This window comes from Tauraco erythrolophus, chromosome 2, assembly GCF_009769465.1.
Source record: "Tauraco erythrolophus isolate bTauEry1 chromosome 2, bTauEry1.pri, whole genome shotgun sequence".
NCBI lineage: Eukaryota > Metazoa > Chordata > Aves > Musophagiformes > Musophagidae > Tauraco > Tauraco erythrolophus.
The window spans coordinates 1,409,920-1,434,955 of NC_141466.1; the positions used below are offsets into that span (position 1 = coordinate 1,409,920).

Genomic DNA, 25,036 nt, shown 5'->3' on the forward strand with positions numbered 1-25,036 from the left:
AAAAGTGTGGGCTCTTGGACTTGGCTGCCTGACACGTCCAGCTGATGTGGGCTGGCCTAGCATCTGCTGCAGTCATTGTGCTTAATGCTGCATCCATCTGTTTTCTGTCAAAGCCACTGCCAACAAATTACTAATCTATTAGAGAAACATGGAAATAAGATTGCACTCTTCATTCCTGGCAATCCCTCTTGTATTTTGTTTGGCTTTTATTTTGCCTTTTTTTTCTTTTTTTGTGGTCTGGGAAAGGTATAAGAATAGCTAGTACTTGAGGTATTGAGGAAATGCTTAGGGGGGAAAAAAAAACATGGAAAAAACACGGAAACTTTTTTTCGTTATTGAAAAGATGCCACTTCCCTGTGCTCTTGGACACGTATCCCCGGAGGTGAATGATTAGGAGCTATTTTAACTGAGCCACATATTTTTATGGAGAAGATTCCACTGTTTTTTCTGTGTTGTGCTTACGCTGAAGAAGCCAAAACACTAAAAAAGAGATTTTTTTTTTTGTCCCAATTCGAAATAGCATCAAAACAGCAACAGTATTTAGCATTGGTGTTTGCTCCTCCAAGCAAGCTGCTGAACCGTTCTTCTTAGACCCTAACCAACAAACCCAGTGGGCTTTACGTAAATTGGACTGGCAGTAGCTCCCAGTGATGATGGATATCAGGTCTGCTAGTCTAGGGAAGGAATTTGCTTCACTTTGGGAAGCGGTGTTACTAATAGCATGTACATAAAATGTGTTAACTGGCTGTACGTAATCCTTGATACACCATCTTGCGGCGTTACCTTTTTCCTGCAAAAAACAACCGGAAAACCAGAGCAACATCCGAGTTGTGTGTTACACCTCTGACGCTGAGCAGAGCAGTGTGAAATTAGGGAACCCTTCGGTTTGCGGTCCCGTGCCTTGGGTCCGAGGGGTGGCTTGAGCAGGTCTCAGCATCCCAAACTCTGGCAGGGGCGATGGCTCACTGAACGGGCAATGGCCAGCTGCCAGCAGCCGAGCCTAGAGGAGGAGGAGAAGTGACAGGGGCAGTCTGGAGTTGACATAAAGCTGAATCTGGAGCCTTTCATCTCTGTTGAACCACATTTTGGGGATCCTTCTGTGAAGAACCCCAGGCATAAACTTGGGTTTCTAAAACAGAAGAGAATTCCAGTAGTGAGGCACTGGCACAGGTTGCCCAGAGGAGTTGTAGATGCCCCATCCCTGGAAGTGTTCAAGGCCAGGTTGGATGAGGCTTTGGGCAACCTGGTGTAGTGGAGGGTGTCCTCGCCTGTGGCAGGGGGGTTGGAACTAGATGATCTTTGAGGTCCCTTCCAACCCAAACCATTCCATGGTTCCATGAATTGCTGCATTTCCTTGGGAAGCATAGGTCTCACGCGTTCTTGCTGAGGAGAACTTGCAGCAGAGTGAGTCGGTTACTGGGTGGGGAGGAGCGGAGGATTAGCCAAAGCACAGCAGCAGGAGTGTATGAATTAATTATGTGTGCATTTAAATGTTGGATGAATATATTTATTTTAAACATAAACAGGAGTTGCATGCCACCGACTCCTCTGCCTGGTAGCCGAGGCCTGAGAAGAGACGTGGCTGATGTCCACGTTCAGAGGAAGAGTCCAAGGGCTGCTGCCTTTGAACGAGCGTGGGAATATCTGAGAGCAGTCAGGAAGCTGCTCTGCGGCATCCCGCAGGGAGGGAACGGGTCGTGTTTCCACTAATCTGGATGAGATGGAAATAAAGACAAGTCAAAACTGATGGCTGAAGTAGTGTAATGTGATCCGTTTCCTAAAATACTTTTCTATCAAATCTTTACCTTTTTTTTTTTTTTCCTCTTTCTCGTGCTGCTTGGGTTTGTTTCCGTAACACTGAACGCTGTACACTCGCTTTTTCTTGAGCTTTCCACATGACAGGAGGAAGAGCAGCACTCAGACGAGTTATGGTGCTGTAAGCGGAGCAGTTTGCTCCGGTGGCGGTGTAGATGGGGTCAGCCAGGTTTTCATGCCATCCTTCACAAGCACCTGTTTAGATTAGCATCTTTCTACTGCTGCTGATCACTCTTGTAATACTAGTTTTCCTAGAGGAGGTGCACTGTAAACTGCCACCTCCTCTTAACAGGAGGGCAGGGTGAGGCAGGAGGGAGCAGGAGTTTTCCTTGGGGCCTGGCAGCCGTCCTCACCAATCCGTGCCAAAGCATCTCTGACACCGGTGGGCAGAACGGTTGGGAGTGAGAAGCCGGTAAGAATAGCCCGTTGCTGAAAGGGCAGAAAGATGAAGAATGAGAACACGAAATTACAAAAATAAGATTCTCCCTTGAGTTTATGTAATGGGTCTCTTACACGCCACGTATCTCTCTACAGCATACGGTGGTTTTGTACTGTGTGCTGTGTTGTTAACCCTCAGGAGGCTGTTCACAGCATTTGCTGTTATCCCATGACATATATCCCATGACATATATTAGGCAGAAAATGTTTGAGGGTACATGAAAGTCAGGTTCATAGGATCATTCAGGTTGGAAGGTTGCTCAGGAGTTGTTCTTGGCTGTCTTTGTATTCGAATCGGGGTCAGGTACAAGATCAAAGCAGGTTACTCGTGGCTTTATCCAACTGGGTCTTGAAAACCTCCAAGGAGGGAACTGCACAACCTCCTTGGGCAGCTCCTTCCACTGCTTGTGTGTCCTCATGGTGAAAAAGTTGTTCTGACTTTGAGGCCAGTGTGGTTCACTGTAGTTCAAATGTGTAAGTTCTGCAGCTGCTGACTTCCTAAATAAGAAATACTTGTTCAAAAGTTTAACGTTTTGCTCTGTGCTTTTTATCATTTTGTGCAGGAAACTACTCCAGACCACCGACGTACAGCGGTGTGCCCAACACAAGTTACAGTGGCCCAGGACCTGGCATGGGTATAAATGCCAACAGTCAGATGCACGGACAGGGGCCAAGCCAGCCTTGTGGTACCATGCCCCTGGGACGGATGCCGTCAGCTGGGATGCAGAGCAGACCATTTCCTGGAAACATGAGCAGCATGACCCCCAATTCTCCTGGCATGTCTCAGCAGGGAGGCCCTGGGATGGGCCCACCCATGCCAACTGTGAACCGTAAGGCGCAGGAGGCGGCTGCTGCAGTGATGCAGGCTGCTGCAAACTCCGCTCAGAGCAGGTATGCATCCAGGTGAAAGGAGCTGAAACGAGGAGGAATGTTTTTCTGGTCATTTCTGACGTAACGGCACTGTATAGGTGTGTGCAGATGCATTTGTGTATGTTCTGTCTGTGCCCTTATCTCTGGGACGAGATGGCACATGGGAAGAGTACTTTTCCTTGAATGTAGGGGGGAAGCACGCTGTCGTGGGTTTGAGTTATCCTCTTGAAAAGCAGCTGTAACAACGGAGACGATGGCCACGTCCAGTTTGGTTCTTGGCACTGCAGGCTTTAGGAGGACACACAGGGTTGCAGTGACATTAGGAGTGGAAAACAAGCCCTCTGCAGCTGAAAACTGCTTAGCTGAATACATGGGGTTTATTTCCGGTAGAGAGAGGGCCAGCGTGTCCTTGGCAGCTTGCCCCTGACGGAGAGCAAGGCAGCTTAGGAAGCTGCCCATCAACCCTTGTGTTTACTGCCCGCTTTGTGAGCAGCAGTGCTGATGGCAGCTCTTTCCTACGGGATGTTTTCTTAGGCTGGCATGCCGAGGGGGAGAGGAGGGCAGGCCGAGGGGAGCAGCTGGAGGGGAAAGGCAGAAGGAGGCATAAAAGCAATCTGGAGTTGAAGAGAGAACCTGCAAACAGGATTGTAGAGGTTGGAGCCATCATCTGTCTTCTTGTCTCCCCTACAGGCAGCGTAACTGCGTGTTGCCAGTTGTGCGTGGATTTTGGCAAAGGCACCTTTTGATTCATGGTTATCCGTAAGGTGCCTGAAATCATATTTTCTGGGAAATTTTTCAGCTGAAGTAGTTGCCGCGTTTCCCTGGACTCAAATAACTCCTGGTGCATTTATTATCTTGTTGTGTTACGAGAAGTTCCATTGCATTTGGGAATGATGCAAAACTGGTTGCACTGTTCTGGTGAGCGTGTTTATATGCATCTGTGTATTAAGCATCTTACATTTATTTATGCATACACAGATGCCCACATGTACGTACAGGTATTTATCATCCAAGACCAGTGTTTCTGGACACTAGAGTGGCTCTAATTCCAAGACATGGTGTAAAACCAGGAGTGGGGAGCTGGCGTGTCCCTGTATCTGTTGCTTTCTTGTTTTGCAAGTTTGGAAGGCAGGTGGCTTCTAGTGATAAGCAATAGCAGCCTTTTCAAACAGTAACGGTAAATTTAGTGTGCTTCATGTTCAGTAAAATAGAACCACGCTCCCTTAAAACAGACCATATTCCAGCAGGTATCTGTGAACCAGCAGTCTCTTCTTGGTGTTTTTATAGACCTGTCGAGTAGGATTTACAAAAGTCTGCGTCCGTCTGTCTGGTTTAGGCTATAAGCTGATGGGTCAGGCACGAAGGAATAAACAGGCCATCTCTGCAGCTGCAGGAACACTTTCTTTATAATCGTGTAAGGAAAGGAAAAGCTCATGTTTGTTGGTCTTTACAGCAAGAAAAGACTTTGTGTGAGGCAGAAAGCGTTTGGTTGTGATTCAACTTGGGCTTTGGACATAGGGTGTGGTGTTTGAGAGTGATTACCGCTCCTAAGACAGTTTTGTAAAACTGCTTTTGGTTTCTAGCTTTGCCTGGGCAAAACGGCACCATTTCAGAGCTTTTCCATGATGTACTGCCCATTCCAGTGATCCAGCCCCTGTGGAAGGGCTGAGCAGTCATCAACTCTCTACTGCAAGTACTGGCAAAAGGGCTGTTTCTAACTGCAGGTTGAGCGAAACCCGTCACACCTCTCTGAAGCCAGGGGTTGCAAGCACACTGTCTTCCTCCTGGATCTCAAGTCAACTGTAGGGGAGACAGTGTGATGGCTTTTGGCTGTTCTTGCAAGTCTGGTGTATGGAAGGAGCGTACTTGACAGTGATTTGTGTTTGTGATGCAGAGCAAATCCAAAGAGGCTGTTCTTTGTTCTGCTGTAGGCCACCATACATTAGGTCGCTTCCTTGTCCCAGCCAGTCTGGGGCTGGTGGACATCCCCTGTTTTCTTCACAGCAGCCCAACTATGGCAAAGCTCAGGCTCCCTTGGCACACCAGCCTGACCTGTACGGGTAGGTAGCAATGTAAACCAGACTTGCTGTGGGACCTTGGCAACTTTTTTTACGAGTGCACCCTCAGCAAGTTTGCAGGTGACACCAAGCCGTGTGGTGTTGTGGACACGCTGGAGGGGAAGGGATGTCATCCAGAGGGACCTGGACAGGCTGGAGAGGTGGGCCTCTGAGAACCTCATGAAGTTCAACAAGGCCAAGTGCAAGGTCCTGCACGTGGGTCGGGGCAATCCCAAGCACAAGTACAGGCTGGGCGGAGAATGGATTGAGAGCAGCCCTGAGGAAAAGGACTTGGGAGTGCTGGTGGGTGAGAAGCTCAACATGAGCCGGCAACGTGTGCTGGCAGCCCAGAAAGCCAACCGTGTCCTGGGCTGCATCCAGAGCAGCGTGGGCAGCAGGGCGAGGGAGGGGATCCTGCCCCTCTGCTCTGCTCTCCTGAGACCCCACCTGGAATACTGTGTTCAGCTCTGGAGTCCCCAGCACAAGAAGGACATGGAGCTGCTGGAGCAGGTCCAGAGGAGGCTATGAAGATGATCCAAGGGCTGGAGCACCTCTGCTATGGAGACAGGCTGAGAGAGCTGGGGCTGTTCAGCCTGGAGAAGAGAAGGCTCCGGGGGGATCTTATTGCAGCCTTCCAGTACCTAAAGGGGCTACAGGAAAGCTGGAGAGGGGCTTTTTACAAGGGTGTGTAGTGACAGGACAAGGGGAAATGGCTTTAAACTGAAAGAGGGCAGATTTAGATTGGATATAAGGAGGAAATGTTTCGCTCAGAGGGTGATGAGGTACTGGAACAGGTTGCCCAGAGAAGCTGTGGCTGCCCCATCCCTGGCAGTGTTCAAGGCCAGGTTGGATGAGGCTTTGGGCAACCTGGTGTAGTGGAGGGTGTCCCTGCCCATGGCAGGGGGGTTGGAACTGGATGATCTTTGAGGTCCCTTCCAACCCAAACCATTCTATGATTCTATGCGATCAGGCTGCTGAAGGAATGTAAAAATCATGTGAAAGATACACAGGTTGCACTGTAGAGGGGATTTTAGGTTTTTTGTCTTCTTTTTCTAACGCCGCTGTGACAGCACGATGAAAATCTGCATGTCACTCGCTCACACACCTGCATGGCTTTTGGCATGGCTCCATTTCCTTGTGCCTGAGAGGGAAATGAAGAGCTTGGTCACTGAAAAGGAATGCGATCCCTCCTCCCCTGACCCAGGCATCATCTCTCTCCCCTCGTTGGTGATGTTCTTGTCTCACAGCAATGCTGTGCAACCCTGTTTTCTTGACTTGTCGCTGTTATTGTCATTGCTGCCTGGGCAGTGAGCTGCAAGCCCCGAAATATGATCCCTTTCTGAGAGGTGATATACTGCTGGAGTGATGACAGGGTTTCTTAATGGGATTTTCAAGAAAGTTTTATTACACTGTAATTGAGCATGCATGTGTTTGGAATTCAGTTAGTCGCTAGAACAATTTTTAGGAGTAAGTATCCAGTGCAAAACATTCACCTGAAACGCAGTTACTGTTTTCTCGCCAAAGTCCATCACATTGTGATTTCTGTAACCATATTATAAATTACAGCACTGGGAGAAAGTATCCAGGCTGGCTCCCAGCCTGTTGCTCGCTCACAACCAGGTCCAGCTCCACTTGAGATTTGAGTTTCATGGACTTCCCTGCCATCATGTTTTTTCAGTTGTTACCTCCATAGGAAATCTATAAGACCCAAATTACTGCTGCCTTCATGGTTATTAGAAAGTTTTAATTAGGAGTTTTCTGTAGCTGCTTTTGTTTGGTTGTTTGTTTTTTTTTTCCTGGATAACATCATTCGTATATGTGCGCATTAAAAAGTACAAAGCAAACCAAAAAATTAGAGCACAACTCTACTGGCTTTCTTGTTCAAAAAGCAAAGATTAGTGAAATGGGAGAGAACTCACACCATACTATTTTCTCTAACTGGAGAGACATCCGCTGTTACATGCCAAAGTGCATGAATAGTATCCAGCCATTTTCTTTGTATGTCTTGAGTTTATAAGCTTCAGCTGTGAGGTTCAAGAACTGCTGGATTTTTGTGGCTGTAAAACACACCCGTCTATGCAGAACTAAGAAGAAAATGAAATGGTTATGTCAGACTCACCGTTACGCAGCAGTATTTCTGTGCAAGTGGGTTGTGATCCCCTTCAAGGTCAACTTGTTGAATCCATAGCCAAGTATCACTAGGGGAGAGGAATTTATCTTCAGCTGCTAATCCACAGGATCTGTCCTTTACCAGCTCAGGAGTCCCATTTAGACATAGAGAGCTGGTTTGCCTCTGCCTTGCCAAGCCGTGCCAAGCAGCGGTGTAAAATGAATTTAAATGGCATGCATCAGAATAAAAACACTTCCACTGGGACAGAAAATCGATGTTCGTTAACCAGTGCTGGATGATCAGGATCTGAGTGTCAGCTAGTTATACCTAGGTGCATCGTCCTCGGTGCAGACCACCACCCTTTTAATGAGAGAAGATAAAAATCCTACAAATAAAAGTGGTGGCTGTGGAAGGTATTAGGTTTACACAGTTTGAGTTAGCCTTTGACCTCACCTTGAGACCTGCTCCCTGTTAAGCTTAGATTAATTTCTACAGCTACAGAATACCTTCCCTGTGACCTAATATCTTATGATGTGCAGGTCAGTGTTTCCCAGACGAGATCCAGCATGTCAGGCTAAAGAAAAGAAAGGTGTTTTTAAGACCTCTTTGTTAAACCAGCAGTGTCTGTGGTTTCACACTAACCAGGATGTTTAAGCTTGGTCTGGGTAACTGTTTCCAGCAGGCAATGCTAAATAACTCTCTGATACTTTGAATAATACTCTTTGAATAACTCTCTAATACTTTGAATTCACCTTATTTTCAGGAAGACAGTGTGAAGGAACTGCAAAACAGTGTGTTCCTTTTTGTGTCTGTCTTGGTTTCAGCATACCGACCAGCTGGTAAGGACTGTATGTCAAAGACCTAATACATCCACTGAGCTCCAAGGAAGGACTTTTCATAACTTAGGTTGGCGTTGGCCGAGACCCCAAGGGCTGGCTCTGCTGCTGGAGGTTAGACGCAGCGGAGGCCTGAGGACCAGGTGGCTCCAAAAAATTAAGTCTTTATTACACTGTGGTTCTTACAACAATACCTGTATTTGTAGTGATAGGTAAGTATTTATGTGTGTACAGACCTGCAGCACAGTAAGCCTTCAGTAAAAGCAAGGAATTTTAAGCAAATGAGAGAGCATTTTCCCTGTTGATGTGAAGGGCAGCAGATTTAGCCAGTATCTTCTAGCACCAGTCATGAGTTCCTCAGTTTGTAGATGACCAACTTGAAACTTTTCAGGACTATGTGTTCACTGTCTGTGAGCTTTCATTTCCCGCGACAGTAAGTGCCCAGTACAGGCTTTTGAAAATTGATGATTAGATTGACACCTGAAGTCAACAGATGTTTTTGGAGCTAGATGCTTGTCATCATCATTTTCAGCATCTTTCGTGCTAGCAGTGAGGGTCATTCTAAGCATGTCTTCTCAGCAATGGAAGGTGTGACTAATGTATGGAAAGGTGAAAACATAGTTAAGAAACATGTGGCTTGCATACTGTTAGCAGTGCAGCCTCAGGAGGGTGTAATTTGGCACTGTCTGGCTGTAAAAAACACATCCAACTGGATGCTGAAGTGAGCCTCTTTCTGGTACAACTGCAGTTATCAATACCTGAACTAATTACTATCAAATGAGTTTTGGTGTGCCTACATGAGAAGCAATCCTCTCTTTGAAGGCAGCATCTTTGACCTCAGTGTGCTGTACCTTTAATATGGTTCCCAGGATTGCGTGTTGCAATTTTGTAAATTAAAGCAATTTTTTTAATAGATTGAAGGAATTTAGAATTCAGTGTCATTGATTTTAGAGGAGATGATTTAGACATAGTAGTTTATTAAACTGAGGAATTGGGATCCAGCTTAGCTATTTGCAACCTCTGGCCATTTTAAATCCTGGTCATTGAGTTCCTAAATTGAGGTGGATATTTACATTATTGCCCACTGCTCCCTGTGCCACCTGCAAAATGGTGTTCAGTCTCTGCAGTAATGTAGAGTGTCGCATTGCTTCGACATACTTTTAGGCGCCCTAGAATGTGGTTCTGGTTCTAAATTCATAGAATCATGAAATGGTTTGGGTTGGAAGGGACCTCAAAGATCATCCAGTTCCAGCCCCCCTGCCATGGGCAGGGACACCCTCCACTACACCAGGTTGCCCAAAGCCTCATCCAGCCTGGCCTTGAACACTGCCAGGGATGGGGCAGCCACAGCTTCTCTGGGCATCCTGTTCCAGTACCCCACCACCCTCAATGTAAAGAATTTATTTCTTATATCTAACCTAAATCTACCCTCTTTCAGTTTAAATCCATTGCCCCAAAATCCTTATCCTTACTTCTCTAAGTAAATTGCGTAGCAGCTGGTTGGATACTAGAGCCTCGTTGCAGTGAGGTCAGAAAAATTCAGGTAAGTTCTCATTCAGTCCTAAAAGCAGCACTGATACTACAAAACTTCCGTTTTACAGAGAAACAGTTACAATTAGTGTAAATGAGTTTAAAATGTTCGTTCTGTCTCCTTCTCAGCCAGTGTGTGCACACGTGCACGCGCAGGCTTGCACACGTACAGGCAGACTAACCTTCCATCGGCGTTTCTCTCCTGCTATGTATGTATAATTCATATTCCATGTTGCTGGTGCCAGCAAAGCACTTTTTCCGTATTATTTTCTCCAACAGCAGGGTAATGCAGCGCTGCTGATGGACTAGAAGGTACTGGTGAGGAAATATAGTAATGGACATGGTGCATTAAAATGTCAAACGGAAAAAGAAAGAGGCGGAAATGGGGAATAAATTTTTTAAAAAGAATCATAATATAAATAAACCCCAGAACTCTTTTAGGTGTTTTACATCCTAGAGCCTGTCGATTTCTAGGCATTATTTTCCAGTCTGGCCCTTTTGATCTTGCAACTTGAGTTGAAAATTCTAGTTGTGATTTTAAAAGCTGCGGTTGCGTGGCAGGAGGAGTTGAAGTGCTACAGCAGAACTTGGCATCTTTAATCCCTGAGGAGTGTATGTATTTCCCATTGTTTTCCCCTTAAGCTTGGAGGTGCTGGTCGCTGCTGGGAAGTGCAGCGGAGGGCAGGAAGGTTAAATACTCGTTCAGGTTTCTTTGCTTATTCAAACCAGGCTGCTTCTAGATGAAGGGCTGCCAGCTGTGCAATTCCCAAAGTAAACGAGGCTGAGACAGGACTAGTAGCCCTAATTGGAGCCGGTGCCCGGGGTTCCTTGTCTGTTGCCTTTGAAATAAGCCCCCAGCAGAAAGGCTCTTTCTGGCGGGTCTTTTATTTCACTTGCAGTCACTGGGAAGGAATTACTCCTGTTCAAATTTTGGCCGTTCACGATTCTCCAGTCTCAAGGTGTCTGATCATTTCATAGAGTCATGGAATGGTTTGGGTTGGAAGGGACCTCAAAGATCATCCAGTTCCAACCCCCCTGCCATGGGCAGGGACACCCTCCACTACACCAGGTTGCTCAAAGCCTCATCCAACCTGGCCTTGAACACTTCCAGGGATGGGGCATCTTCTCTGGGCAACCTGTGCCAGTGCCTCAGCACCCTCAGAGGGGAGAATTTCTTCCTTAGATCCAATCTAAATCTCCCCTCTTTCAGTTTAAATCCGTTGCCCCTTGTCCTATCACTACACGCCCTTGTAAAAAGCCCCTCTCCAGCTTTCCTGTAGCCCCTTTAGGCACTGGAAGGCTGCAATAAGATCCCCCCGGAGCCTTCTCTTCTCCAGGCTGAACAGCCCCAACTCTCCCAGCCTGGCTCTCTCCCCCACTTCTCGGAAGACTCTCAGACTTTGGATTTCCTTTAGAGAGATCCCGATGGATCACGCTGGAATGAGCCCCGCTTTGCTTTCTGTTAGGGCTGTTTGAACATCCAGGCAGGACGTTTCGGTCCGTGAAGCGATATTTTAGTAGTGTTGCCGTGATCTCCAAGTAGCTGCTGTGCTTATCCACCTGAGGCTGGTGGCGTTTCGGGAACGGCTGGAATATTTTCTCCCTACGCCAAGTTTCTGAGTGATTTGAGGGGTGAAGGTCCAAATGTTAATGCTTACTGTAACTGTAATTTCTAAGAGAGCTATTAACCAGTATTGATATATTTTTCTTCAAAAGCACCCGTGTTTCTTCCGTCTTCATGAGAAAGTCATTTATCTCAAGCTGATTTTTTTATTCTTTCTTTTTTCGAAGGGCACTTCCTTTTCTCACGTTTTGCTTTTCAAAGCAGAACCATATATGGCTTTTTTCTATAGTGTATTGGGAGGGGTGGAATGCAACTTATCTCATATGTATTTATTATGGTAAAGGGAGAGCTGGAAATCATACCTTTGTGATTATTTTTTTTTAAATGGAGATGCATCTTGTAGGTCATCTCAAAATTGCTGATAAAATCTTGTAAGGATTGGAAGAAACCTTACATGCTGAGCTAACCAAAGCCATTTCTTGTGGGAGACTAAGAGAAATATATTTTTATCTGGAATTTTGTTTTACTAAAAGGTAAATCCATCATTTCGGAGCCCTGCATGTCACTATGCTGCAGAGCTCGTGCAGGCAACCAGTGGTTTGGGGAGATGTTTTTTTCTTTTTTGGTTCCTCATCAATCAAGTAGACTGCTGTGTGCTGTTGGTGCCATTAGAGATTAACCACAGGCCTCAAGAGTCCTGCTCCTTCCCTCCTTCGGAGAGTGACCATGCTTAATTTGTGAAAGCAGGAGTGTGTTGGGAAGGAAGGGTGATTTTCAGTCCCAAATGAGGATTTTCGGTCATCTTAGAGACACTTCTAATTTGATGATTATTGTGTCAGGATCATTTTTGGCTTGACTTGGTTATGTAGGAGAGCCGTTGCCCTCTATAGAAGTACTAATTATTTTGAAACAAAATTGCAGTGTAGGACTCTGTAGCTTATTAACATTCTGCCTCAGAGTCCAATGTTACCTAGAAATTCTGTACTTCAAAAGGTGATCTTTATAGAATCATAGAATGGTTAGGGCTGGAAGGGACCTTCAAAGGTCATCTAGTCCAACCCCCCTGCAAGGAACAGGGATATCTCCAACTAGATCAGGTTGCTCAGGGCCTCATCCAACCTGGCCTTGAATGTCTCCAGGGATGGAGCATCCACCACCTCTCTGGGCAACCTGTTCCAGTGTTCTACACTATCTTTAGGACGTTAAGAATGCAGTACTTTGTTATTGTACAAAAGTAAAGAATAAGGGAGGACTTCAGATTGAGTACTCTTACTTAGGTGGCGAGAAATGTTTCAGATGAGGAAACTGGATTTTCACACTGTCTTTTTGCCTATTAGCCAGAAGATCTACTGGTTTAAATCACAGCACTAGTTAGGGGGAAAAAAAAAAAAAAAAACAAACAGGAGAGTAATTCCATGGCTGCTCTGTGTGATTTGACACATACATTGTGCAAGTACAAGACACAAGATTTCCGTGACAGAAAGGGAGAGACATAAAAAATGGCAGGAGTGTTTCAGGTTTAAGAGCAGTTTTAAGGTTTTTAGGTTGTTTTACAGTGGTGATAGCTGAGAGAAAATTAAACAATTTTTTTTTTTTTTTTAGCAATGCTACCTGGGGAAATATGAGTGGGAAGAGCCCTGCTTACTTTATTGATGGAGTTCAGATGGGAGCATCAGTTCTAACTGGACATATAAGTAACCTTGTAAGAATCATATTAAATGGTAACATAACAGCAATGAGATTTTTTTTTTAACAATGGCCAGCAGTTTCACTAGCACATTCCATACCCGTTGCAGTTGTCACAGTAGGTTTCAGGCATCTTCTGAGCCAGCTGAAAACACGCTGCCGTGCACCACGTTGTTCTTGTGAAACTGTCTGGAGTGCCAAAGTGCCGAGACTGGTGGTAATAGTGGTAGTAATAATATTGATGAACACATAGCAGCTCCAGGCTGTTGGGCAAAGATAGGTAGGTGAAAATGTGTCTGGTGGGAAATCTCTTTGGAGAACTTCCTCACCACGATGCTGCACGTGCGCTGTTGCGTTCAGCGTGCTGCCAGCCGCACGACGTTTTACTACGAAAATATACGCCGAAGAGCTGGCGTGAAATATTGAGGATTTTGGTAGGTTTTCAGTTGATTGCCAGCACAGTGAGCTCCCTGGAGCTGCAGTGGTGCTCAAAAACGGTGCGAGGATGTGACTGGACGTTTTAAGAAGGTGGCGACAGGGGCCAGAAGGTCCTCATAGAATCATAGAATGGTTTGGGTTGGAAGGGACCTCAAAGATCATCCAGTTCCAACCCCCCTGCCATGGGCAGGGACTCCCTCCACTACACCAGGTTGCCCAAAGCCTCATCCAACCTGGCCTTGAACACTTCCAGGGATGGGGCAGCCACAACTTCTCTGGGCAACCTGTGCCAGTGCCTCACCACCCTCAGAGTGAAAAATTTCTTTCTTATATCTAATCTAAATCCCCGAGGCAGTGCCGCAGCGGAGGAAATGGAATCAATAGTGAAACACACAGTGTGTCCCTAGCTTCCCGTAGCTTTTTAGCACCACACTTTGGTGACCTTCTGGCTGTTCGTGTGCTGGGAACAGACTCTAACCCACTTTCAAGTAATCATTCTGGGAGAGAGTTCATAGGGCCTTCCGACTTTTTCATGCAGCTATTTATAAACACGCGCAAAAATAGAAAGCGCATAGGGAGAGGGTCATGTGAGTCATTCCCATTTTGATACCGAGTCACACCAGGCTCAATCACCCTTCTTGGCATTCTGGTTCAGATTGACTGCACCATGCCATACGGGGCAAATTTCTTTTTTTTGCTACAAACCCAGTCCGTGTGTGCTCCTGCTTGCCGGACAGATGGCTGCAGCCCTCTTTTGCCCATCCCACGCTCCACTTGGGCGAAGAAATGGATCTTCTCTTACTGCTTTGGTGTTGTGCCTGATGGGGACAGCGTGCAGGCAGCTGCCTTTGGAGCTGCTGTTTACAGGTTGCACGGAGTACAAAGGGCTTCGTTTTTTTCTTGTACAAATAAATTCAGATACGGAGGTCTTGCTGCACTGGTAAGAATGCTGTGCAATAAAGGCAGTTCAGGGAATCCCTGTGGTTTTGAAGACTGGTGACCAAATGCTGCGGTCACTGTGAAGTTCAGGCCAAAAAAACTTTTAATTAACACAAAAGGAGCTTTATAAAAACAAGCTCCCCCCCCCCCAAAAAAAAAAAAACAAACAAAAAAGCGAACAAAACCCCCCTACAGTATTTCACTAAATATCCTCTATGTTTTTCAGTCACATCAAATGAATTTAAGGATTTATTTTTCTGCAGACTCGTGCTATGTTTTCCTCACTGTATTCAACTACTTTATTTTTCTCCTGGCTGTATTTTAGACCATTACTAATCTTGCATCTATCTCTTCCTCAGTTTTTGTTACCTGTAAAATGGGATAGGGAAATTTATTCTGATCTCACCATGCATTCAGCAGTAGTTGTTGCATTCAGTGTGTAGCTGTGTTGTTATTAGCATTACTACTCATGAATTACACGTGCCTCCTATGTTGCTCTTCCAGTGTTTGATGTGGTGTGACACTCCTCCGTTTTATTTGGCTTTAAGTGACTACCAAGTAGGTGGCTCATCAGGCAGATGTTTTCACTGGAAAAATGGTTAATGTGTTGACAATAGCATGTAAACAAACAGTAAGTTTTTTGTGGCTGGTTTTCTGAGGGGCTGAGCGTTGAATCAGCCTGGTAAGAACATCTCCAGGTTTCTTCTGGAGAAGAAATAACAACAAGTTTCTTCTCCCTCCTTAATTGCTTGTTAGTGAAATCTAAGGAATGGTGATGATGCTAGAGGCACAAGTATTTGTGTAATTAGAAGAAAAAGAATATATTTAGAATGGCTATTTCTGTTATTCTTAAAAAAAATATCTTACACAATAATCTTTAGATGCACAGATGAAGGAAATGGGCAGTGTGCTCAGTCAGAGCACAAGGTGATGTGCGCTGTCATGTAATTACGATGCTAGAAAATTATTCCCTGTTTTAGCATTGCCATTTAGGCCTGGTCGTTGGGAGGAATAGTTTGGCGTTGGTTCTGTGTGCCCCATGTCAGCAGACACACCCCCCCCTTGGTACAAATCCGGATGCTTTTTCATGTATGTTCCCTAATGGTTTTGTCAGTGCCAGTGCATTTCAGAGCTTTGGCCTCCCCTTTTCACCCATGCACACACACACACACACACACAAGGATGAAATCTTTTTCCTTCTAACCTGAAAAATGGGAAAAAAAATGTCGTGGTAGACCTAACACCTGTCACATCACCAGCTTTCGTGGTTGCTTTTTCAAAACTTTGTTATTAGGAGTGACGAGCTTCCCCGCTGAACAGAGGAGGAAACGTAAATCCGGGTTAGTACACTTATAGTAGCAGCTAACAAGAGGGGGATACTTAGCTGTCAGTACAGTGATGCTAAATTTGTTTGGGTTATTTACATGGGAACTGCCTTTAATGTCTTTTTATAGCTGCTCAAGCCAATATTCAGATTTCGTATGTCGTGGCCTTTGCTAACAGTGCCGACGCACCGATGAAATTCCGGTCAGAGCAAAGCAAGCGATGTTGGGGTTTGTTTTCCCTAGCTCTCTTCTCCCTCCTCCCATGTCCCCCAATGACAGAACAGGTTTCACTTCTCCAAGGAAGCCCATAGTGTAGCAAGAAGGAAAATGCATAACAAAGGAGCATATGTATCTGCATGCACATGTGTATGTGCAAATTCTGCAGAGAGAAAGCATTCGTGGGTCTCACTCCTGAATTACTCTCATGATAATTGGGGCTGTTTAGCCTAGAGAAGAGGAGGCTCCGGGGTGACCTTATAGCGGTCTTCCAGTACCTCAAGGGGGCCTACAAGAAAGATGGGGAGAGGCTGTTCAGGAGGGCCAGTTGTGATAGGACAAGGGGTAATGGTTTTAAAATAGAGGCAGGTAGATTCAGGTTGGATATTAGGAAAAAATTTTTTACCATGAGAGTTGTAGAACACTGGCACAGGTTGCCCAGAGAGGTGGTGGATGCTCCATCCCTGGAGACGTTCAAGGCCAGGTTGGACGAGGCCCTGAGCAACCTGATCTAGTTGGAGATATCCCTGTTCCTTGCAGGGGGGTTGGACTAGATGACTTTTGAAGGTCCCTTCCAGCCCTAACCGTTCTGTGATTCTATAATAACCCATTGGGTGTCAAAGTATGACAGATTCTAAGCGCTTAAGGCTGGTCCCAGCTCAAGACAGATTTAAATAAAGTACTTGTGGTTATTGTGCAGGTCAGTGTGTTTAAATAACAACCCCCCAAATCATAGTTTGACATTTAAAAGAGAGAGGAAATATTGTCGTGCTGCCGACCTGGCGCAGATAAGCGCAGGGCAATTTGGTCAGCGCGCCGTGATTTGTGAGCGCAGCCCGACGCAGTCGTTCTCACCGTTTGCAATCAAGTGGCCACCTTAGCAGTGTGTCAGCATTAAAAAAAAAAAAAAAATGTTCCTTTTAAAATGTTTACACAAATTACTCCCCTGAGGTGCTACAGTGCATTCGCTGCAGAACTGATGTAGGTTAAAGAAATGGCAAACTTCCATGAGCTCATGGGCTTTTTTTTTTTTTTTTTTTTTTTTACCAGCCAATTTTTTGGGTGTCCAGGTCACAGTAGCAGGATAATTTTTCAGGTCCAGTGCCTAGGGCAGGATAACTGGGAGAAATCCCTGTGTTACGTGTGAGTGCTGTGGGAAGTGTCAGGAAGCACAGTGCAGAGGTGCCTAAATAATCATAGAATCATAGAATGGTTTGGGGTGGAAGGGACCTCAAAGATCATCCAGTTCCAACCCCCCTGCCATGGGCAGAGACACCCTCCACTACACCAGGTTGCCCAAAGCCTCGTCCAACCTGGCCTTGAACACTGCCAGGGATGGGGCATCTACAAGTTCTCTGGGCAACCTGTAATAATAGTTGAGGCGAGCTTGTGGCCAGCAGAATGTACGAGGTGTGACTCAGTGGCAGCTCTTCCCTACCTGGGCTGTGTGACCCAGCCCAGCCCCTGTCCTGGCAGTGCTGCTCCTTTGGCATCGCCTCGTGCCACGCTGCCAGACTGGGGCTCACCCAGCTCCTGGCCAGGGTGGCCACCTCGGAGCCTGGCACTGCCTCACAAGCATAGGAGCTGCAGGATGGCACGTCTCTGGTAGCACCCTGCTTTTGAAGCTCCCCTGTGAATCCCTTCCTTCAGGCAGACCTGGTCGAGAGGCTCCACGTTTGTGCTGGAGGGACCTTCCTTGTGTTTACCCTGGGAGTTGTGTCTCTGCATGTTCCTCTTGGCTCCTCCTCCTGCATCTCTGTTTCATCTCGCTTCTCCAGAGCACCCATCATCCTCCTGGCCCTGAAAACCTTTGGCACCTAGTGAGGATGCTCCCAACCCTTCTTCATTCTTCATTTCCATCTACTCTCCCCTCCGTTTCCATCTTTCCTGCCCTAAACTCTCCTCACCTTCTAGACCCTGCACCTCTGAACCCTTCCCTACACCTTTCCATGCTTGACTTCTCTTGTGCTCAGGGCTGCCACAGGGCTCATTACAGAAGCTGGATTACTTTTTCTGACTGCGTGAAGCGCTTTGCTTCAACATTCAAGGTTTAGATCTAGAGGAGAGCAAAGAGTGTCAGATGCATGCCAGCAAATCCACAGAAAGTTGTAGAACTTGATCCCTCTGCACACAGCAAAAACCTGAGCCTTGACATAGAATCATAGAATAGAATCATAGAATGGTTTGGGTTGGAAGGGACCTTAAAGATCATCCAGTTCCAACCCCCCTGCCATGGGCAGGGACACCCTCCACTACACCACGTTGCCCAAAGCTTCATCCAAGGCTTTTCATATGTTTCCATATGAAAAGTTATGTCTTACTGTCTCGTCCTACCGAGACGCATAATCCACTTTTTATCAGTAGCTAAACCATACCTACCTCTGAACTCAATTTCATAGTTAGTTGTTGGTTCAAATCTGAGGAAGACGGCGGTAAAAACCTTCATCAGGTGGCAGCACTGAGACTGTACTAAGTCACATACCAGCAAGCATTAAATGCAAGGGCTGCAGAGTGACTCCTGTGTGGCAGTTGGAGTCAACACACTAACCTACTGGTGCCTTCAGAACCAACTGAAGGAAGACATCTCACTATAAGAGACACTGCTGGGCAGCTGTGATCACTCATGTGCTCCTTCGTGTTGTCTTTGCTCTTCTTTCTTATGATTTCTTTGTCCTGCTTTTTAACAAAGGCCAGATCTCACATGTCATCTCCTCTCTTTAAATACATGGACTTCTGCGTTAGCTCAAAAGACACAATTAGATCTGATGCTTCTTGTTTTGCAGAGAAAAGAGATTAAGTGCAGATTAAGCTTCGAGTAGATTGCAAGTGAAGGGAAACAAAAGAGCAAAACAGGACCTTCTTAAAACGGAATGTTTTGAATTCGACCAGTTGTATTTTGGAACCCATAGTACACCAGACTATCAACAGCATAATGAAGCTGACAATCTAAGATCATAGAGTCATTCAGGCTGGAAGGAACCTCAGGAGATGTCTGGTCCAACCTCCTCCTCAGCAGGCTCAACTGATGGCTCAAGGCTTTGTCCAATTGGGTCTCAAAAACCTCCCAAGGACAGAGACTGCACAACCTCTCTGGGTCACCAGACCTAGTGCCTTACTGTTTTCACTGGGAAAAGGGTTTCCTTACCTTCAGTCTAAACATCTCGGGTTTTGAGTCTTACCCATTATGTCTCATCCTCCCACCAAGCCCCACGGCAAAGAGTGTGACTTCATCTTCTTGCTGACCTCCTTCTACGTGCCAAGGGGCTGCCGTTAGGTTCCTCTCGAAAGCTGTCCCTGCCCCAGGCTGAAATAGCCCTTGTCCTTTCACCCCTCCAGGTTGAGCGCTCAAGCCCTGACCATCTAAGGGGCCCTCTGCTAAACTCATTCCAGTTTATCATCATCTCTCCTTTACTGGGGGATCCAAAACTGGACACAATACTCAATATGGAGTCTAAGGAGGGCCGAGTACGGAGGGGATGATCAGTTCCCTCCATCTCCTGGCTCTGTTCCTGGTCACACAGCCCAGGATGGAGTTGGCCCTCTCTGCTGCCAGGGCACACTGCTGGCTCACGCTCAGCTCCCTGTTTGCCAAGATGCCCAGGGGCTTTTCAGCAGAGCTGCTCCTCCCCAGTCAAGCCCCAGCCAAGCCCCAGCCAGCACCACTGCAGGGGGCTCATCCTTCCCAGGTGCAAGACCTTGCGCTCTTCTCCTTGTTGACTTTCATAAGGTTCCTGTCAGCGCGTTCCTCCAGCCTGTCTAGGTCCCCCTGGGTGGCAGCTCTTTCCTCGAGCGTAACAGTTGGCTCTGGCGTTATGCAAGCGCTGTGAATTACTAAATTGTCAACAGAATAAAGAAACCACAAAAAAACAAACAGATTTCCCCCTTTCCCATTTTTAATCTCTTCCATTTGCCGAGTGCTTGGAGATCTACTTGTAGCAGTAGAGCAGAAAAAAGAAATGTGCTGGCTTAAGAATGGTGCTTAAATTGATAGCATAATCCTAAATTTGTATTAGCCCAGCTGCTTTTTCTGCTTAATGGGGAAAAATACGTGATCTGGGATCACGGTTTTGGAGGAGTTAGAGCTGGAAAATACCTGGCAGGTCATTTAGTTCATTTGTAATGCAGGATTCCTCTGACCAGTACATTTCCTAACGTGTTGTCCGTGTGCAGAAGCGTCAAGTACTGGGGTTTCCATCACTCCCTTGGAGGGTAACTGCATTTTTTCATTATACTCAACAGAAGCGTTTCATTTCTTAATTTCTTCCCGTTATTCCCAATTATCTCTTGCATCATCCCTAAGCAACCCAACCATTGGTGTTTTTGTGGTAAATATTGTTAAATCACTTACTTGACTGATTTGGTTCTACTGTAGAATTCATAGCCGGTCAGTTGAATTTTTGCCATTAGATGTCACTACGTGTACAGCAGACTTTAAAAAAGACTTGAGCTTTATTTAGCCTCCCAGAAAAATGAAAGAGGGAATTGGGAAATGGAGGAGAGGGTCTGGTAGTATGCTTTGAGATAACTACTTCTTAAATACTACGTGGGATATGCCTTTACTGAAAGCAGCACAGAAGGAAACATAAGATTTTTGACTTAACTCCAACAACCAACAGATGATGCTGTGACCTTAAGCATATATAAATATGTTTAGCAGCTGCTGTGTAACATATTTATAAGTGTTTAGTGACCTGGAGGTTAATCAAAATGAGTTTGGTGATCTCAGCTCAGTTCTTAATGGACTCCACTTCAAATTATAGCACCGATGCAGCACAATTTGTCACAGTTGGCGGTCTTTACTCAAAGGAGGCCCACTGTGGAGTGAGAATTAAAGGCTGAAGTAATACCTGATTATTTCTCCCTAAAGAAACTTTCCATTCCAAGCCCTCATAGAGCAGAATAATACGTGGAGGAGCTGTGTGCTGCGTACTGCACCCGATCTCGGGATGAAGCAACGTTTGCTCTTGCAGGATGTCTCCTTTCAGCGTTGCTGAATCAGCTCACGTGTGCGGCGGTCGGTGCTTTGATACGGGACTGGAGAAGGATGAATTCCTGCCAGGGATGGTGCTGAGTCTTTTCACTTGCTGGGCCCTTCCCAGAGATGGAGAGCTGTGTCTGTTCCAAGTGCAGCGTTACATGGGAGGGTGAAAGGGAAAGGTGTTGCCTTGCCGGACGAAATTTCATAGAATCACAGAATGGTTTGGGTTGGAAGGGACCTCAAAGATCATCCAGTTCCAACCCCCCTGCCATGGGCAGGGACACCCTCCACTACACCAGGTTGCCCAAAGCCTCATCCAACCTGGCCTTGAACACTGCCAGGGATGGGGCAGCCACAACTTCTCTGGGCAAATTTCGGCATTAGGTTCTGCCATTCGGGTCTTTCTGGGTACAGAAGCAATTTTTTTTAGACTTTGGTTGTTTTCTTGCTGTTCTGGCCAGAGCTAGCATATTCCTTTTATTTCATTTCCACTCTCTGTCTAAACTGGAAATAGTTTCCTAGTTTTTGATTCAAAGCTGTTGTACAGCAGTGTGCTTTCATGGACTGCAGTTGAGGTCGATGCCCACGGTGGGCAACACGAAACAGGTTGTACCTCACTTTGAGACAACAGACGGCCCCACAGCTTAGAGAGAGGCACGTGCTGTAGGAAGTGATAATACTGAAATATTAGTAGGTCAGGACCGATTTGAGCTTAATTGCAAGGCGCGTATCTCCTGTGTGTTTTCAAAGCAAAAGAAGGACATTGGAGAGCGAGGTTCCTGTAGGGACTTGTATCTTTTCCAGAATCTCAGCTTTACTTCATAAAAGAACCTTTCGAAATCTATTACTACTTTTTCAAAGTGTGAAAATGCACACTTTCTTCATCTTCACTAGTATCTTTACCCAGGAACAGAAAGGATCTCGCTTATCCAGCATAGAAAGAACTTTTCCGTTAACTGCATTTGTCGAAATACAGCAATTTTCAGCTAAAAAATGGGGGTGGGGGTGTTTAAGATACAGTATTTACATAAGAAAAGCTTGATTTTGTGACTGAAACCTTTTAAAGTTGTTGCCAAATCGTCCTGCTCTTCTCTTTTCCCTTTGTAATTTTCCCTTGGAGCATTGCACCACTGTGCATTTTAAATCTTTTCCCTCCACTGCTGGTTGCAAGCTTCATCAGGGACATGACATTGTGTGGCAGTTGTCTCCTTCTTATCAAAAGAGAGCCTTTGCCTCTCTGCAAGAGTGAAAAAAAGCTTGTCTTCAGAGAGCAAAGGACAAAACTGACTTGGAGAAAGATGCTTTATTTAGATAACACGTTCTCTTTCCCTTTGAAGAAATTCACAACGTGTCAAGAAAAATTAGGCCAAATAGTGCTTTGATGGTCTTCCTCCTGTACCTCCTGGAAAAGAAATCCGTTCCTACCGATTGCATTAAGAATCCACCATGAGTTTGGTGAAGATGAGAAGCCACTGAAGTTATTCAGTTGTTGGTTTGGGGGTTGTCAGTTTTGTTTGAATACTGTATAATAACGAAAAGTAGAATTTATACCAAAACTCCCATCTTGCTACCAGGGCATGCAGCTTTCCCTGCCTGTAGGACAAAATTAAATGCCTTGTTTTTCATGAGAAAGAAAAAAAGCAGGCAGATACCAAAAGTATGTAAAAGAGTGGTTGCTTCCTTTCTTGTCTCCTTTAATTGGAAAAACAGCATAAATTTACAGGGGGTACATTGAAGAAACAGGTCTGAGTTTTGTGTTTTCCTGTGTAGGCTATAAATATATGCAAGTAAGTATATTTTTGCATGTTGGTTTTTTGTTTGTTTGTTTTTAATATGTACGAGTCTGCATTCAAATACATATCATAATATGTACAGTCTTCAACTATACCAAGAAAAGGTAGATAATTGTATTACGGATTAAAAGAATAAAAGGTAATTTTTGAAGTTGGATCAAGCATTACATTGGGTGATTCTTACTTGGATTGCATTATTTTCTTCCTTATGCCTCAGTTTATCTATAGACTTTACTAAATCAACTACAAAGCACACTTAGATACTTTTTAGACCTTAAAGAGTAGCTAAGGTTTAGCCTTCAAAAACATTTGATCTGAAGATCTTCCCATCCAAAGATGTGGAGAAATAGGAAAGGGCTTCATTCAGGGCAGTTTTCCTGGCAAACTTGTCTCAGTTATGAAAGCATTGTACAGATACATGATTAATTTTCAAAACCAAAATAGTTCTGCTGAGGTTTCTTGTTTCAACAAACTGCAGCATGTACATGATTTTTTGAAAGATTGGACGTAGATGACATGTACAACAAGATGAGTGTTTTATTCAATGCTGCAGTCACACTTATGGTCTTTAATGGTGTTTGCTAAATGACTATGACTTTGGGCCCTAGATCAATACTGGAAATGGGAATGTTGTGGTTTTTTTTTTAAAAAAGCCACTTTGAGGAAGAAGAGAAACAAGAAGTTACGTGTGTGTGATTTCATTGGGAGTCGTGTGAATGCCGTTTTTGGTCATGAGTTACACTCAAGATAAACGCTTACGTGCGGTTGAATTTCTCCTTTGCACCCTGGGATTGGAAGTGCTTTACAGGAAACAAGAGGTGTGCAATAGCATCAGATACAGAAATCTGAAACAGATGTCTGTGGTACCCATTTTTCTTCTGGTCGTTTCACTTTTGTAAGCTATGACAGGCAAGGATTTCTATTCCATGGTCAAAATTGCAATTTACTGGAATTTTTTATGCCAACCTTAGGTTCTGATTTTGACTCCTTATCACATTGCTGTCTACTCTTAGGATAAGTAATATGAGTTGTATTTTTCTGCTGATCAGTTGTGACATACAAAGACGCTGTATACATCTTTTGAGATTTGTATTCAGTCCAGTTCTGTCTCAGATAGATGGTAACTAATTCAAGACCGATAGCTCCCCATGTAGGTGAAATGAACTACTTGTGTGTCTTCTCCTTAGCTGTTTGCAAGCAATAGGAGATGTACTCCGGGACAAACCTCAGCGCTGAGGTACGTAACGAGACATGGTGTGTGTGCTTTTCCCCTTCTCGCAGGCAAGGCAATTTTCCTGCCATGAATCAGAGCGGTATGATGGGATCCAGCTCCCCCTACACTCAGCCGATGAACAACAGCTCTGGCTTGATGAACCCGCAGGCTGCTCCCTACAGCATGGCGCCCAACATGGTGAACAGCTCAGCAGGTAATGGTGGGCAACCCTTCAGCCGTGGCTTTCCTCCGTAAATCTGCTTAGCCGTGCCAGCCCTGGGCTGGTGGCACAGGGGCAGCCTTCTTCATTCCGTTCCCCTCTGCTGGGTAGTTGGGAGTGGTTCGAAACTAGGCTCAGGTAATCATGTTTTTTGGACACTAACTCGCCCGTTTTTCGTTAACCCTTTTGCGCAGCGTCTAGGTGAGCACCATGTTTTTAACAGTTCCAGCAACGCTCGGACCTAGTTCGACGTAGGTGCTGGACTAGCAAGTATTATGTGTATTAGTGTGTGTGTCTGCAAGAGAGGGAAGCAGAAAAATCTCATCTTTTAAGAGGCCGCCGTTGCTCTTCAGTGTCTTACTTCCTAGGATTGCAATTTCAGACATTTGATGTGGTACTGGTTTAAAAAAAGAGATGTGCACCTGCTCTGACTTGAAAATGCTGTAAGTTGAGCACTTAAAATAATTACTCTGTTCTGAAAACATAGACCATATTTACTGTTTCCAAAATTCATATAACTATATATAGGGGTTTCTTCATTTGCTTATTTAAATATCAGTATATGAAATTTAATCATAGCTTCCTTTTGCAAAAAAAAAAGCATATTCAGTGTAGCTGCTGGATTTATCCTTCATATCATGACTTGTGAATTCAGAATTGTTTGCAGCTTTGTGTGTGACTGTGAAGACAGGTGAATGTAATTCTGTGCAAATGTGCTTTATAGTCTGTGTTCAGCTCAAAGTGCTAACAATTATCCTCCATCGAGATAATACTTCAGTAAAGATCAATTCTTTGATCGAGGTGGGTTCGAATGGAGTTTCAGTGACCCTGAAGTGGATCCTCCCAAATACTTATTCCAGTCATGGAGTTTCTGTACGTGCCATACTGATTGCATTTTAGCCCTGTTTGAAGGGTTGGGGGTTTTGAAGTTTTTCTGGATGCTGGATAGGTTGTGCCGCCGTGGTTTGATTTCGTTTCTCAGTTGGTTTTGTTTCTACTTTAGTTTAT

The 25,036-nt window shown here is 45.2% G+C and overlaps 1 protein-coding gene across 9 annotated transcripts in view; it reads left to right on the forward strand.

The window, feature by feature from the left end:
• Positions 1 to 25,036, forward strand: part of ARID1B (AT-rich interaction domain 1B) — a 358,666-nt gene that overhangs the window by 287,959 nt on the left and 45,671 nt on the right. For 7 of the 9 annotated variants that reach the window (XM_086631997.1, XM_086632001.1, XM_086631999.1 and 4 more), the window contains 2 exons: positions 2,817 to 3,144; positions 23,877 to 24,022. In XM_086631997.1, coding sequence (XP_086488123.1) covers positions 2,817 to 3,144; positions 23,877 to 24,022 — 474 coding nt within the window. Of the gene's footprint in view, positions 1 to 2,816; positions 3,145 to 5,054; positions 5,184 to 23,876; positions 24,029 to 25,036 lie in introns of all 9 variants that reach the window. The other 2 variants (XM_086631996.1, XM_086631993.1) reach the window with 2 other exon arrangements.